Source organism: Pistacia vera, unplaced genomic scaffold (genome assembly GCF_008641045.1).
Source record: "Pistacia vera cultivar Batoury unplaced genomic scaffold, PisVer_v2 Contig978, whole genome shotgun sequence".
NCBI lineage: Eukaryota > Viridiplantae > Streptophyta > Magnoliopsida > Sapindales > Anacardiaceae > Pistacia > Pistacia vera.
This window is the reverse complement of record NW_022196865.1, coordinates 339476-354937: the sequence shown is the minus strand read 5'-3', so window position 1 is coordinate 354937 and position 15462 is coordinate 339476. Positions and strand designations below refer to the sequence as shown.

Genomic DNA, 15462 nt, shown 5'->3' with positions numbered 1-15462 from the left:
TTTAGTGAAAAAAAAATAGAACACGTGACAATTATATTAAAGAATTAAAGTTGATGCATGTGGAGCAAAATTAGCAAAATTTTCAAGAGTACCAAAAGTTTGTAAAGTCTTTTCAATTATAAGTTGTAAGCCGACGTATGTATGTTTGAGAATTGACCAATCATCCTCGTATAGTGCATTAAAATTTTAGTGATCCCACTTAATATTAATTCTCTGCTTTGAACAATGTTTGCTGGATGGAACCATGTAGCAAAATGGAAGAAATGCAAACGCAAATCGAGAAGAAAGAAGAAAGACATTCTTCTGTGCTTTAAAAAACATTAGGGTTTGTGCGGAGCAAAATTTGCTAGAGTGCATGTGATTTGTCGACCTAAAAACAGAGGTTAGGACAGACTACAGAGTCTTTAGATATGACTTGTAGGCCCACATATAAATATTCTTTTAGCGATATGGAAACATACAAATTAAACTTACAGTAAATTATAGTAATCCCTCTAGCTGAATGATTGTAATATGTATGATTTGCTTAATTTAAACAATGTTGGTTTGTATAAATTATGATTATGACATGTTAAACTGGAAACCGATTGAACTAATTATTTAATCAATATCTCAACACTTGAGCAATCTCTACTCGATAGTTAATATACTATTTAGAGGCATATGTTGCAATATCTCGTATCATATAAAACTTAATTGAATCTTGAACTTATAAGTAATATAGGTGAACTGACAAGTTCAACTAATAGACATAAGTTGAATCTTACTCTTATAAAAAATGGTAAACAACTTCTCCCTTTGTGGTCGAAAGGCAAAACTCTTTAATCATTAAGATAAATTATATTCAGAAAGTCTTGTGTTCAACTCGCAAGAGAGTTATCTATCACATTTGTGTAATTATTTTAATTTATTACGTTTGTAGGGTATTCCTCTACCTGGATGCCTCAGATACCTAAAAAAAATAAAAATTAGTCTATTGGAAGCGTCTTATAGATTGGTCTATTGGGTTTGATCTTGGACTATAAAAGTGGGTAAAGAGACTTGGATTAATCGTTTACTAGACAAGCATTCCACCACCCGTGACATTGCAACCAGTCACATGGCACTGGCACTCTCGTAGTCACTGTTGACTGTCATTATATATAAAACTTAACCACTGCACCCATTTTAAGATAGCAACACAAATCAATACATGGCTAGCAACGGAAGAATATTTCACGTCCTTCTAAGCTTTTCATTGTTTATACTCTTTCTGAGGCAGTCTTATTCGAAGACGATCAATAAATTACAACAAGGCCAACAGCTTAAAGATGGAGATGAACTGATTTCAGCTTCTGGGAAATTCAGGTTGGGATTCTTTAGCCCTCTCATGTCAACAAATCGTTACATAGGAATATGGCACTTTTCGCCAACAGGGAAGGATGATTTTTACTACCACAAAGCTGATGGTTACTACCAAAACAGCGAACCTGTTTGGGTTGCCAACAGGAACACCCCAATCTCGGATAAATCTGGGAAACTTGTAGTAGATAGCACTGATGGCAATTTGAAATTTTCTAGCAATAGCCAAATTCCTATTGCAATAAGTACGGTTCAAGGAGCTAATAATACAAGTGCTATTCTACTGGAATCTGGCAATTTGATCCTCCATTAAAGGGATTCAGATGGATCTATAAGGCGAGTCCTCTGGCAAAGCTTTGATTATCCAACTGATACACTTCTTCCAGGGATGAAACTGGGGTTCCACTTGCAAACAAGGCATGAATGGTTTCTCCAATCATGGAATGATATCGACACTCCTGCTCCCGGGCCATTTACTCTTCGAATGGATCCGAATGTCACAAACCGTTTGATCAGCTGCAGGCAAAGCGAAGAAGGTTACTGGACTAGTGAGCCCTGGCTAAATTATCACTTCAACTTCTCACGTTCATGGGCACTTAACAATTACTACAACTTCAGCTACACTTCAAATGAACAAGAAAACTTCTTCATTCATTCAGCAAGTGGAGATGTACTGCAAATCTTGAGAATCAAGGCAGATGGTGGACTTACAAACGGCAGAGGGTTGTTTGTTTCTTGTACTAAATATGGAGGATGTTGGAAAGAGCAGCGGGAAGAGATTTGTTTGGCCTGGAATCGTACTGTTGATTATGGGCATTTCAGACGGGGCTACATGTTGGGAGATGGATTCAATTTCAGTAAAAACATGAACTTTTTAGATTGTCAAGACAAATGCATCAAGAATTGTTCTTGTGCGGCCTTTGCTCCGGCCGAACGTAACTTCACTGACTGTCAGATTTGGAGTAGAGGAACAAAGTTTAGAAACCAATTGGAGCACAATGCACGGTTCATATTCATGCTTGACTTTCACGATCAAGAAGGTTAGCCTACTAAATATTGAAGTTTTTAGTTTAAATAAGCTCCTTAGATGGTTAAATCCATACTTTTAACACGAATATTTATATTGTTGCAGGAACAGCGAAGAAGATGAAGAAGCCACCATGGTTAATTATTGAAATATTAGGATCTCTAGCTGCTTTGCTGGTAATCATCTTGGGTGCTTTGAGCTATAAAGTGCGGAGAAAGGACAAGGGAATAGGTTTGTAAGATTGATGTTATAAAAGTCTACCAAAACTCCTGAAAAAATTTCATTATTGTTATGCCCGAAAAATATAGGGCTAACATAAGGTCCAGTCAGCCTGTAAAAGTCATAGCATGGGTACACCAGCAGCCTCCTTCTGTCAGAATAGTGGGCGCGTGCCAGGCCAGCCAGGAGCTGTGATGATCCCACGTGTCCAATCCCTGCTCCAAATCGCGCAAATCACTATAGAAGGTGGGCAATGTAACATAAAGAAGGATTTTGCACGGATAATCCCACCAACCCATAGATTCAGTGATGATTGCCTCAATCCATTCCACTATAAATTGAGAGCCCCTCTCTTATTGAAGGGGATTCACATATTTTTTACTTTTGATTAGCTACCCTCTCTCTATAGAATATACAGCATTTGATACCTTGTGTTATCATTGTAAAGTCAGTCAGCTAAAACGACCCGACCCTTATCATTAATACAAACATCAGTGGACGTAGGACTTGCTTCCTTAGCATCCGAACCACTTTAAAACCCCTTTTTCACTGCATTTACTCTCGATTCTTTCTCTTTCACGTGTGTTTTCTGGGCCAGCTCAGCATCTCACACGTGTAGTTCGTTGGTGTCAAAATCACGCATTAACAGTTTGGCACTAGAAGGAGGGCTGATTTAGCATTCATCCTTCATCAAAAGAATCTCTAACCTGTCGGCCCTACAACAGCAAATGGCTCACCGATTTGAACCTGAGAGAACCAACCAGAATACTGAAGGGATCCCTCAAATGCAGAAGGATACCTCCCCCGGGGTGCCCTCGGCCCCACAGACTACCACGGGGAACATCCCGTCAAGTTCACAACTTGACCCTGCCGTTCTAAGTTACCTGGAGGGATTCAATAATACTCTCTAAACGGTCACGCGAAGATTGGACCGTTTAGACCAGGATGTACCGCCCAAGTTGAATGAGGCAGTGCAACCACCAAAAACGCCTGCAGGTCGAACGAAAGCGCGGCAAATGGCGATAGCCCATGCTGCGAGCACTGCAGCTCATTGAAGAAAGGGTAAGCAAGTGACGAATAGGCCTAAAAGCTCAAAAGGCCAAGCGAATGCCGGCCACGCCCCTAGTAGAATACCTGTGGTGTTGAGGCTCGGTGAAAGGGTGTAGCCTGAGCCATCCCACGCCACGCCACATGAAAACCCCCACAAGAGTGCTGGGCGGGGCAGTTCCCATTACCACCAGAACAATCCTAATAGTCGTGCGAAAAGCTATCACACTCCGCAGGCTGATTCGCACCACCGCGGAGGTTGTGAAAGTTCCCCGAATAATGCAACGCCATCACACGGCTCTAGCCAATGTGTGTCAAGATTGGCCGGGACTGCCGGCAGAGGTGAGGGGGGATCCGACCTACGGTCATTCCTCAACCGTAACCGTGAGAGTCGCACCCACATTGCAAAAAGTAATCCTCAGGTAACGCCGCTACCTTAAATTGAAGAGCTGCAGCAAACTCTTGATCAACTAAAAGCTCAACAGAACGAGCAAGGGCAGGTCACATCGGCATCTCCCTTTTCTCCAGTGGTATTAGCCGTCCCGCTACCATCAGGGTTTAGAATGCTCGACATGCAGCCGTTCAATGGAAATTTTGATTCGCAGGATCACTTGTATGAATTCAACGACCTGATGGAGCTTCACCAGGTCTCAGATTTGGCAAAATGTCGGTGTTTGGCAGTGACCTTAACCTCTCATGCCAAACGGTAGCTCAAGTCGCTCCCAGCGGGATCGATCAGTTCATGGCCTCAGATGAGCACGAAATTCCTGAGGCATTTTCAAGCAAACAGAAAGTTCTCAATGCCTTTGAGCTATCTCAGCAACATAAGGCAAGAGAGGGAAGAATCCCTTCAATCATATATAGACAGATTCCACAGAGAACTCAACAAAGTAGCTCATACTCCCGAGGAATCTGTTTGGACTCTCATCATTGCAGGAGTTCGTCCACAAACCGACCTGTGGAAAGAGTTACAGGCTGAGGATGATGTTTCCCTCACCCGTTTTTACAATCTCGCGGAGAAGTATTTTCGTATTGAAAGTTCTGTAGCGGCGCTCTACCGTCACGATCGCGGTACGTCAAGCGGTGTGCATGGTCAGGAAGAATGAATGAGAGTTGATCACAGATGGGCTCCTAACGATCAGCAGAAAGGGAAGAAGCCGCGCTATGAGCCCAAAAAGTCTTATGCCCCAGTTCCTCGTTGCGATCGCGATAGGAACTAATATACCCCATTGAATGTATCTATATCGACTATTCTTGACAAATCAGAAAAGGCCAGCCTGCTTGGAGAACCTAAGCCCATGAAAAATCCCCCATCGACCAAGAACAGTAAAAAATATTGTCGCTATCATCGAGACAATGGGCACCATACCGATGAATGCTGAGCTCTCAAGTAGGCAATCGAAAACCTTATCAAGCAAGGACATTTAAAGGAGTATATTGATGACTCCGCTCCATCACAAGAGAAGAATCAGGGAGAGCCAAGTAAGAAGCGCTGTGATCAAAAAGGTGTGTGTACCCTCAATTTGATCTTCGGGGGACCGCACTTCGCCGAGAATTCACGAGGTGCCCAAGAAAGGTATGCTTGCGAGGCACACCATGACCCCATCAGAACGATGAGCATGGCGCAGCGACCACAAAAAGTTCGCCGGGAGGAGGTAACTTCCTTCTTCGAAAAAGACGCGACCCGACTACATCATCCTCACGATGATGCCCTTATGATCACGTCCCTCATAGGGCACCATAACGTCCAGAGGATGTTAGTAGATAACGGAAGTGCCGTAAACATCCTGTTCGCTTCAACTTTTGAAAGAATGAATTTGGACGAGGCCGACCTGAAGTCTGCCTCGTTCCCTTTATATGGCTTCACAGGGGACCATCTGCTCCCCAAGGGAACGATCTCACTCCCAATCACGCTGGGTGACTTCGACGAGGTGACCAAGGTAATTGAGTTCTTGGTAATGGATTGCCCATCCGCCTTTAATGGAATCCTAGGGCGACCTCTGCTGAGACACTTCAAGGTAGTCACTTCAATATACCATCTGAAGATGAAGTTCCCCACCTCGACGGGGATTGGGGAAGTTAGCAGGTCTCAGCGCTCATCTTGCGACTGCTATGTGAAAGCAGTGCAGATGGCATGCAAAGGCAAAGGCACCTCGCGCGGCAATCACAACCAGGCAATGGCGATCAGCCGGATCGAGCCATAGCCTGACCCAGCCAAAGATAATATAGATCCTCGCATTCAGGACTACCCTTCCAATGGGCCAGTTAAGGACCTGACTGAAGTGCTAGTCGACCAGAGTGAACCAAGCAAGGTGTTAAAGATCAGTAAAAATCTCAAATCCTAGCTTGCTACCGAATTGACCAACTTCCTCAGGAAGAACATCGATGTGGTCGCACGTAGATATGGTCGGGATCAGCCCAAATGTTATATGCCATGCATTAAACATCGACAGTGAAGCCAAGCCAGTTTGCTAAAAGAGGAGAGCGATGGATCCGGAGTGGTATGCTGCCTTAAAGCTTGAGGTGGACAACCTCCTCCGAAATGGATCCATCCGAGAAGCATTCTATCCGACCTGGGTTGTCAACCCAATTCTAGTAAAGAAGCCTAACGAAAAATGGTAGACTTGCGTCGACTTCACTGACCTCAACAAGGCATGTCCGAAAGATAGTTTTCCCTTACTAAGGATCGACCAGCTCGTGGATGCCACCTCAGGGCACGAGCTATTGAGTTTCATGGATGCATACTCGAGATACAATCAAATTTTGACGTACGCACCAGACGAAGAGCATACATCTTTTGTCATAGATCGGGGACTGTACTGCTACAAAATCATGCCCTTCGGCCTAAAAAACGTTGGTGCAACTTACTAGCGACTGGTTAACTGGATGTTCTCCAAACAGATAGGCAGATCGATGGAGGTCTACGTAGACGATATGTTGGTCAAGTCGCATAGCGCTTCAAATCACGTAGTACATCTCGCTGAAATGTTTGACATCCTCCGGCAGTACTGAATGAAGTTGAACCCCTTCAAATGTTCATTCGGAGTATCCTCAGGAAAGTTCCTAGGATCCATGGTTAACCAGCGGGGAATCGAGATCAACCTTGAAAAAATCCAAGCTCTCCTCGATATGAAGAGCCCGACCAACAAAAAACAGGTCATGAGCCTGAACGGGCGTATAGTAGTGCTAAGTCGCTTTATATCAAGGCTAACAGATTGTTGCTTGCCATTCTTCTATGTACTCAGGGCCAATAGGAAGTTCAAATGGACTCCCGAATGCGAACAGGCCTTCCAGAAAATAAAAGAACACCTCGGAAACCCACCACTTCTGTCTAAGCCTCTCCCGCAAGAGATCCTCTTTTTGTACCTATCTGTCTCACAGTTCGCGATCAGCGCAGCTTTAATTCGGGAAGAGAACATAACATAATGGCCAATATATTACACAAGCAAGCGCCTGTTGGATACCAAGATACGGTATCTGGAAATGGAGCGATTAGCCTATGCCCTGCTGATCGCTTCCCGAAAGTTGTGACCTTACTTCCATGCCCATACAGTTCACGTATTGACTAACTACCCGCTCAGGCAGGTCCTCCAAAAACCAGAGGCGTCAGGTAACTTGCTCAAATGGGCCATGGAACTCAGTCAGTTCGATCTCCATTACAAACTGAGAGTAGCTATCAAAGGGCAGGCTATTGCCAACTTCATATCAAAGTTCTCGCATCATCCAGCGAATGGGTCAGAATAGCCCAGTGAAATCATTCTGGAAACTGTTCAAAATCTCTCGACCTTGACCCTCTACGTCGATGGATCATCGAACAGAAAGAGGGCCGGGGTGGGTCTTCTCTTGTTGAGTCCCGAAGGGGCTCGCATTCATGGCATTCTCTGGTTTGGTTTCAAAGCAACCAATAATGAGGCCGAGTATGAAGCTCTGCTCGCTGGACTAAGTTTGGCCAGGGAAATGGGTGCAACCACGATCAGCGTCCACAGAGACTCCATGTTGGTCGTTAACTAGATTTTGGGAGAGTACCAAGCCAAGGAAGACAACATGATCTATTATCTGAAGAAAGCTAAGGCCGCACTCGAGCCGTTCAAGCACTTCACGATCACTCAGATTCCCAGAGATAGCAATTCTGTGGCGGACGCCTTGGCAAGAATAGCCTCATCATTGGACTCAGATGCGCAGGAGAACATTCCTGTTCGATTCATCGAGATCCCCAGTATCAACCCAAAAAAACAGGCCGTGAATATGACACATTCAGATTCATGGATGACCCCTATTATTCGGTATCTCAAAGATGGGACCTTACCTGACGACAAGGTCGAGGCAAGAATCCTGCGAACAAGATCCGCCCGTTACACCCTCATCAGAGATCAGTTGTACAGGCGAGGGTTCAACGCCCCTCTCCTCCGATGTGTAAATAACGAAGAGTCGGATGATATCATGAGAGAGATACATGAAGGGATATGCGATAACCACACCGCCACACGATCTCTTGCCAACAAAGTTGTTCGCCAAGGGTACTACTGGCCCTTGATCCAGGAAGACACTTACAACTTTGTCAAAAGATGTGATAAGTGTCAGCGGTTCACAAACATACTGCGAGCTCACTCTCACCAACTGACGACCATGACCAGCCCATGGTCATTCTCTATGTGGGGGATCGATCTCATCGGCCCCATGCCGATTGGTAAAGGGGGAGTGAAATATGCCGTGGTCGCAGTGGATTACTTTACCAAATGGGTCGAAGCCAAGCCGTTAGCCGCGATCACAACCAGAAAGCTCAAGGACTTCGTCTTCAAGAAAATAGTGTGCCGCTACGGGATTCCTCATACCCTCATTTTAGATAACGGCAAACAGTTTGACAACGAGAAGTTCAAGCAGTTTTGCGACGAGAGCTAGGTATCCATAAAAAATTTGCCTCTGTCGCGAGACCGCAAGCGAATGGTCAAGTTGAAGCTGTCAACAAAACCATCAAGCACACTCTGAAGGCCAAACTTGGCACAGCCAAGGGAAACTAGGCCGACGACCTCCCTGAAGTCATGTGGGCATATAGAACAACCCCGAGAACCTCTACCTTGGAAACTCCATTTTTGCTAGCATATGGCTGCGAAGCAATGATCCCTATGGATGTAGGAACCGGTTCACTTCGGAGGGACCTTTACAATGAAGTAGACAACGAAGTGCTTATGCGCGCAAGTCTGGACCTTATTGAAGAACGTCGTAGTAAGGCTTTGCTAAGAATAGCAGCCTATCAGCAAACCGCGAAAAAGTTCTTCGATTCTAAGGTCAGATGAAGAGACTTCCAGGTCGGTGACCTTGAATTGAAGGAAGTTCTTCTCGGTACCAGAGAACCAAGTGCTGGAGTTTTGGGACCAAACTGGGAGGGCCCATAACGCATCGCCAAAGTGATAAGACCAAGGACTTAGCACCTCAAAAGGCTGAATGGTTCCGTGGTACCGCGAGCTTGGAATGCTGAGAATCTACGACTTTACTATCAATAATTCCGAACTCAGTTTCCTTGTGTAAATTTTTATTTCTCGCAAGCTTTTGTAAACAGCGAATGTAATTCAGTTCTTTTGTAATCGCTTTGTATATCCAATTCTGCTTGCATAGAATGCATAATTGTGTTCGCAGACCTATTCCAATGTAATTGTAACTACTATGCGACCTCATATGTAATAGAGGGCACTCAAAATACTTATGCACACTGAAGAATTACTCAAAAGCAACTTTTATTCATGATAAGGGGGGGGAGGGGGGGGGGGGGGGGTAAGGGATACATAGGATAAGGGCTACAAGGATGAATCACTGATCCTCGTTCCCAGGCCCCGGAGGAGCGACCTCTATGTTCCCAGGCTGGTCGCCGACTTCCTGTTCCTCTTGTTTGGGCAAAATCGCCTCGGGGACGTACTCCAGATGATTTTTCAGATCAGGCCCCAGAGCCGTCTTCTCATCCTTAGCATGGGCTAAAGTAGCCAGTTCGTCCTGGTACTCACCGGGAAGATCGGACAGATCCATTTCAGGGTTCTTCACCTGAAGAGCGAAAATGGACCTGATCGTCCAGCCCGCAGCCCTGTTCTCCGTTTCTGCCTCCTGCCTTTCCATCTCCACAGTTAGCGAAGCAACATAGCCCTGAGCGAAGTGCAGCGCGGCCTTGAGCTCTGCTCGCTACCTTTTAGTAGCCTCCCATAGGTTGGCCCTTTCCTGTTCAGCCCGCATGGCTCGCTTAGAGGAATTTTGCAGCACTTGGTCCTTCTTTCCAGCCTCCCTAGAAAGCCTAGCCATAGTCTGCTGGAGCACCTTCACTCCTCGCCACGCTTGTCCAGTTCGGTCTTCTGGAAGTCCACGGTGCGGCGAGCAGCGTCCCTTTTAGACATGAATTGGTCCGTGATGAGAATGTAAAATGTCATATTTACCCCCCCTTAATGTCTAGTATTTTATACTTATTTGCTGCCTGAATGTACTCATTATTATTCTATTTTGATTTAGGATGCAAATGGAGGCGTTAATTGCAAAACGGAACTGATTAAGTGAATTCGGACAGTTTCAACATTGTTTCGTAATCTAGGCATAACTCTCTCGTCCGAGCTCCGATTGAGATGATTCAAAATGTTGTGGAACGCTAAGAAAGATATCTATAACTTTCATGTTTTGATTTTGGAGATATACTCGCTGCATCAAGGTTGTAATCAAGCTTTAAGTTGATGCACCTGAACTGCCGACGTTCTGGAACATACAGCCTTGTCATGCAATTCAAATAGGCAGATTCTTACAAGAAGTTTTGAAGACCTATTGCACGCAAATTACAGCTGGAAAACACCACTTTCCTATTTTAGTTTAGGACTTTATCTTATTATCAATTAATTAGAATTAAATTAGGATTAATGTTATTTTAGGATATTAGAATATTTCTTTTAAGAGATTTAGTGGGATTCAAATACTTGAACTGGATTTTTTTTAAGGGGATCGGATTAGGGTTTTTGAGAAAAAAAACACACACCATGCCTCTCTCTTCTCTTCTCTGGAATTTCTCTTTCTTTTTGAGTTTTTGTTTATGGCCATGAGAGGCTAATTTTTATAACTTGATCGAAGGAAACGGAGACCTCGGAGTCAATAAATTTGTGAGATCTATCTGTTTTTAGTGTTCAATTTTATGCTTTGAGTATTGGATGTTCTTCTATGCTTATTTTAATGATTCTTTCTTTAATTTCTAGGAGGCCTACTAGGTTATTATTTGTTACAATCTACTGCTAAGTTAGATATCAAATCCGCAATTGTTTGATCCCTCTAACTTGTGAAGTAATTAGGGTTATTAATTTGCTGCGTCAGGAATTATTAATCTTAAGAGGAACACTCAACTAAATTAAATGCAACCACTTGAGTTTGTGTTGTTTAACTTTATCGATCTCTCTAGTTTTTAAGGCTGCCACTAGATTAAATCTTTAGCGCTTGTCTAGGGTTGTTTAGTAGTAAGGTTAATTAAGATCGCTTGTTTCCTAATTAATTACAACTAAGGAGGGATAGGAAAATAGTTCCAACGGTGAATATTCAGGTATGAATTGATTTAATTTTGCATCAATGATCAGTTGTAAGATTCTGATGGTGGATGTTGACTGAGACCAAGTTTCGTTATATTAATTGATTTCGATTTGAATTGTTTTTGTTTTTGTTTTTGCTAAGATTGTTTTCTGTTTTACTAAAAAAACCCCAGCCTTATTCACATCATCAAAAATTTGTTTAAGCACTCTTCGTGGGATTGACCCTTGCTTACCGTATTTACAGTTCAGTAGTTAGGTTAGGAAGGTTTTTAATCATGGTTGCCTACGACAGGACACCAGTCCGCTTGAGCAATGGACAAATCTCTGTTAGCTCGTACGGCCTCCAGGTTCTGCACAAGCCGAGCGTTTTCCTCCAGCAACTCGACCAATTATTCAGCAAACCCCAGCTAGGCCTTCTGTTGAGACACGTGCAGCGAAAGCAAAGCCTGCACGATAAGATAAAGAGTTAGCATATTTTCCTTCAAGGAACAAAGGTCCCCGGCCTGGACAGCTCGTTTACCTAGCTAAACAGTTGGAACGATGAGGACAGGAGCTCGGCAGGACTGGATGCCAGGAACTACTCAAACGACTCTGCGAGCCCGCATTCCAGGAGTGTTAGGACCACCGGCTGCAGATGGTCTGGGAGATAGGCCATTGACTTTAGCACGGGCGTACCGATGCCCTTGGTAGGTGGAGCTTAGCCTGTGGGTTTTTTGCCCGGCCTCCTCCCAGGGACTGTGGCCACAGGTCCAGGCGACTGACCGATGGAAATGTCGGTCACGCCCTTAGACGGCCCTCCTGAGCCGAATGCTTGGTAAAGTCGCGATCTCTCGGGCTGAACGCCCAAACCTCCCCCCTCGGACTCTGTCTCCTCGGTCCGGATTTACCGCCTCTTCTTGGGCCTCAAAGCTGTTGCCTTCTGCTTTGGCCGAGCAGCTGGCGGAGAAACTTCAACAGGTCAGACCAGGGCACCCGCCTATGCAACTGATGGACCGCCAGGACCAACTCCAGTAGGTCTGGAGGTTTGCCTCTGGGGAAAAGAAAACTATCCTGCTCACGACGACTTGGACACTCAGGGAGGCATGGTCGCTGCATGTGCGTTATAAAACAGTTCACTTTTTTTTTTAAAAAAAGAAAGAAACGACAGTCAAAACTTACTTGGTGGGGGCTCTAACGCTGCAAACTCGTTGAAAAAGCCATACCTCCGTAAGTTCTCAGTTGTCATGAGCAACCTTGCATCGCGTTTCTCCCTGGGCAGAAAGCCGAATGATACGATCCTGTCCAGGTCCGCGAGCAGGTTTAGGTTGGTCGTTCTGTTAACTGTCAAGGAAAGCAAACAATTCATTAGCAAAAAAGAAAAAGTCGAGCTAAGCCCAAAAGGAAACAGGACCTACTCGGATCTTGAAAATGGCTAATGCCGTCATAACGGAAAAAGAAAAACTTTGTGTCGTACGCTCCTGCATTGCTCGGATAACTATGTATCCTAGCCTGTATCGTGTTCCGTCTTGATAAGTACTAGAAATCCTTGTCCTTACTCCTTTTTAAGACATACGAGCAGCCAAGCTCAATGGCTATTAACTCGCCCAGTCCATTCTCCCGACACGCGATGTATATGGAAATGGCGATCATGTACGCGTTCGGGGTGAGCTGCATCGGTGCGATCCTAAAATGATCAAGGACCGACCTGGTGAAAGGGTGGAAAGTAATCAATCCCCCACCCTTAAAGATATCTTCGGTGATCGTAGCGAAACCACGTGGTGGATCCCAGGCAGTGTATGCCACTAAAGGAAGACATCTACCCTGACAGCAAACTGACTAACTACCCTTTGCAGCTCGTCAGCGGTAAGCACCAAGTAAATTTCTCGAGGGGGGACCGCGAAAGTGCCCTCTACAGGCAAGTTAATCCCTTCCTCAGCTCTGGTCGTTGGGGGGTCCATTTTGCAATCTCTAAAAGTGACAAAAGGGTACCATTCAGTCTTCATACATTTTCGTACGATGACGTGGGTAAAAAGTTTCCCCCCTTAAAACCACATAAACCCTAACAAGTGTACTTAAGAGCCTTTAGTGGCTCCAACCCAACGGAGAACATTTCATCTCCGATGAGCTACCGACGGACAACCATCGCCCGGCGACTGTCAAACGTTAAAGACATTAAAGACAAGAAGGAAGTCATCTTTACCTCTGAAAATGAGAAGGATTGGCTCTTCTGTTCCAGAAATCAAACAAACGCCGCTCTAAAAAACAAGGGATCAAGACCAGCAAAGATTTCTTGTTCTCTGAAAATGAAAATGATGTAGCTTCGTCTGAAGAAGGCTTGAGGTTTTTATAATGGAAGGAGTGGCGCCTCGGTTTCCCGAAATCAAACGACGTTTGAGCGAAAAGTGCATCTGACCGTTGATCTCGACCATATGTCACGAATCAACGAAAAAGAGTGACAGTCACGTCTCAAGAAACCAGACCGTCACCCCCTCCCATTGAAACGCTTAAGCGATGGCACAACTTCCCTTTCCCGCATTTATTGCGTCCACTGCCGCATTCAATGCTTTGATAAGGAATGTCGTTTCAGCGTGTTTCGCATTTAATGCACATAGCTGGCATTTATTGCACAAAGGACACGTCTGTTAGAGCAAAGAGCATTTCATTTAATGCGCTCATAGCTAAAGGTGCAACGGATATCTGAGGAAGTCGTCACCAACAACGTTTTTTGTCACCGGTCGTGAGGCGATGCGACTCTTCGAATCTCATCAATCGTGAGGCGACCTGATTGTTCGGGTCGCTACAATCGCGAAGTGATGTGACGACTGCTGCGAAGCAGCATGGTCATTCGTCCTAAAAAGTTTTTTAAGTGAAAACAAGTCGAGAATCTCCTCAGGTCGGGGTCACTGCTAGCGTCGAATACCCGAGGGCAGGTCGCAGGTCCTCAACTACCTGAGAGTGTCCCGATCTCCTTTACAAACAGGTCGTAGCGATCAGCATCTTTTTGGACACCAAATCGCAGCATTTATAGTTTCTAAGGTTCGATTCTCAAGCCTTAAAAACTAGGGGACTTCTGTTATGCCCGAAAAATATAGGGCTGACGTAAGGTCCAATCAGCCTATAAAAGTCATAGCATGGGTACACCAGCAGCCTGCTTCTGTCATAATAGTGGGCGCATGTCAGGCCAGCCAAGAGCTGTGATGATCCCACGTGTCCAATCCCTGCTCCAAATCGCACAAATCACTATAGAAGGTGGGCAATGTGACATAAAGAAGGATTTTGCACGGATAATCCCACCAACCCACAGATTTAGTGATGATTGCCTCAATCCATTCCACTATAAATTGAGAGCCCCTCTCTCACTGAAGGGGATTTGCATATTTTTAACTTTTGATTAGCTACCTTCTCTCTATAGAATATACATCATTTGATACCTTGTATTATCATGGTAAAGTCAGTCAGCTAAAGCGACTTGACCCTTATCATTAATACGAACATCAGTGGACGTAGGATTTGCTTCTTTAGCATCCGAACCACTTTAAAACCCCCTTTTCACTGCATTTACTCTTGATTCTTTCTCTTTCACGTGTGTTTTCTGGGCCAGCTCAGCATCTCACACGTGCGGTTCGTTGGTGTCAAAATCACGCATCAACAATTATAGAAACAGAACACTCTGCGTTCAGAGTGATTGGTGGTGAGTAAGATCATGAGAAATTGAATTTTATTTTTCATTTTCCTATTTTGCAGAAGAGAGGCGGAGGATGTCAATTCATTTTTGCTTTAGGAGTAGCTTTAGTGCTACCTTTCTTGTGCTACTTGTGCTATTTGATGGCGAAAAAGCTTAAGACAAAAGGTAATCAGTTTCAGTGTAGAACAAATGCCATAAATTTATTTATGTTTGAGAAATAACTATAATGTTCTTTATTATAATAATGATGGCTGCGGTTGGTATACTTTTTAAAATATCATTTCTAAATCCTATTTCTGGAAAATGTGTTTGGTACATCATTGACAACAATCGGCCACCATCGTCGGACGGTGGTCATCAGTCGCCAAAATGGTGCAAGACTAGTTAAATTTGGCCAGTTGTACACCGATCTTGCCTTTTCTAGACAGATTTACGGTAGATCTAACTGAAAAAGATCAAATCTACAGCCAGAATATGACCGACTAAGATATGGTCATTGTCAACGGTTCGATCTTTGACTATAAATCTAGTTGTTTCTAATCAATGCATGATCGATCAGATCCAATCGGTCGTGTGTTATCCCAACGTTGGCTGCTGGAGGTGACAGTGGCGGCATCTAGCAGCGA

General features: G+C 44.4%; 1 protein-coding gene across 1 annotated transcript; it reads left to right on the top strand.

Annotated features, from left to right (window-relative positions):
- The first annotated feature begins 1192 nt into the window (after positions 1–1192).
- On the top strand, positions 1193–2607 carry LOC116121394 (G-type lectin S-receptor-like serine/threonine-protein kinase CES101). The gene is made up of 3 exons (XM_031407350.1): positions 1193–1613; positions 1665–2381; positions 2474–2607. The coding sequence occupies exons 1-3, from the start codon at positions 1193–1195 to the stop codon at positions 2605–2607; spliced, it is 1272 nt and encodes a 423-aa protein (XP_031263210.1).
- Positions 2608–15462: the final 12855 nt, after the last annotated feature.

What these genes read in the sequence shown, in the direction of transcription:
- LOC116121394 (XM_031407350.1), top strand. Translation starts at nt 1,193, where the DNA reads ATGGCTAGCAACGGAAGAATATTTCACGTCCTTCTAAGCTTTTCATTG. An exon ending in TCAAGGAGCTAATAATACAA is followed by an intron (nt 1,614 to 1,664) that starts GTGCTATTCTAC and finishes AAAGGGATTCAG; the next exon opens with ATGGATCTATAAGGCGAGTC. An exon ending in TGACTTTCACGATCAAGAAG is followed by an intron (nt 2,382 to 2,473) that starts GTTAGCCTACTA and finishes ATATTGTTGCAG; the next exon opens with GAACAGCGAAGAAGATGAAG.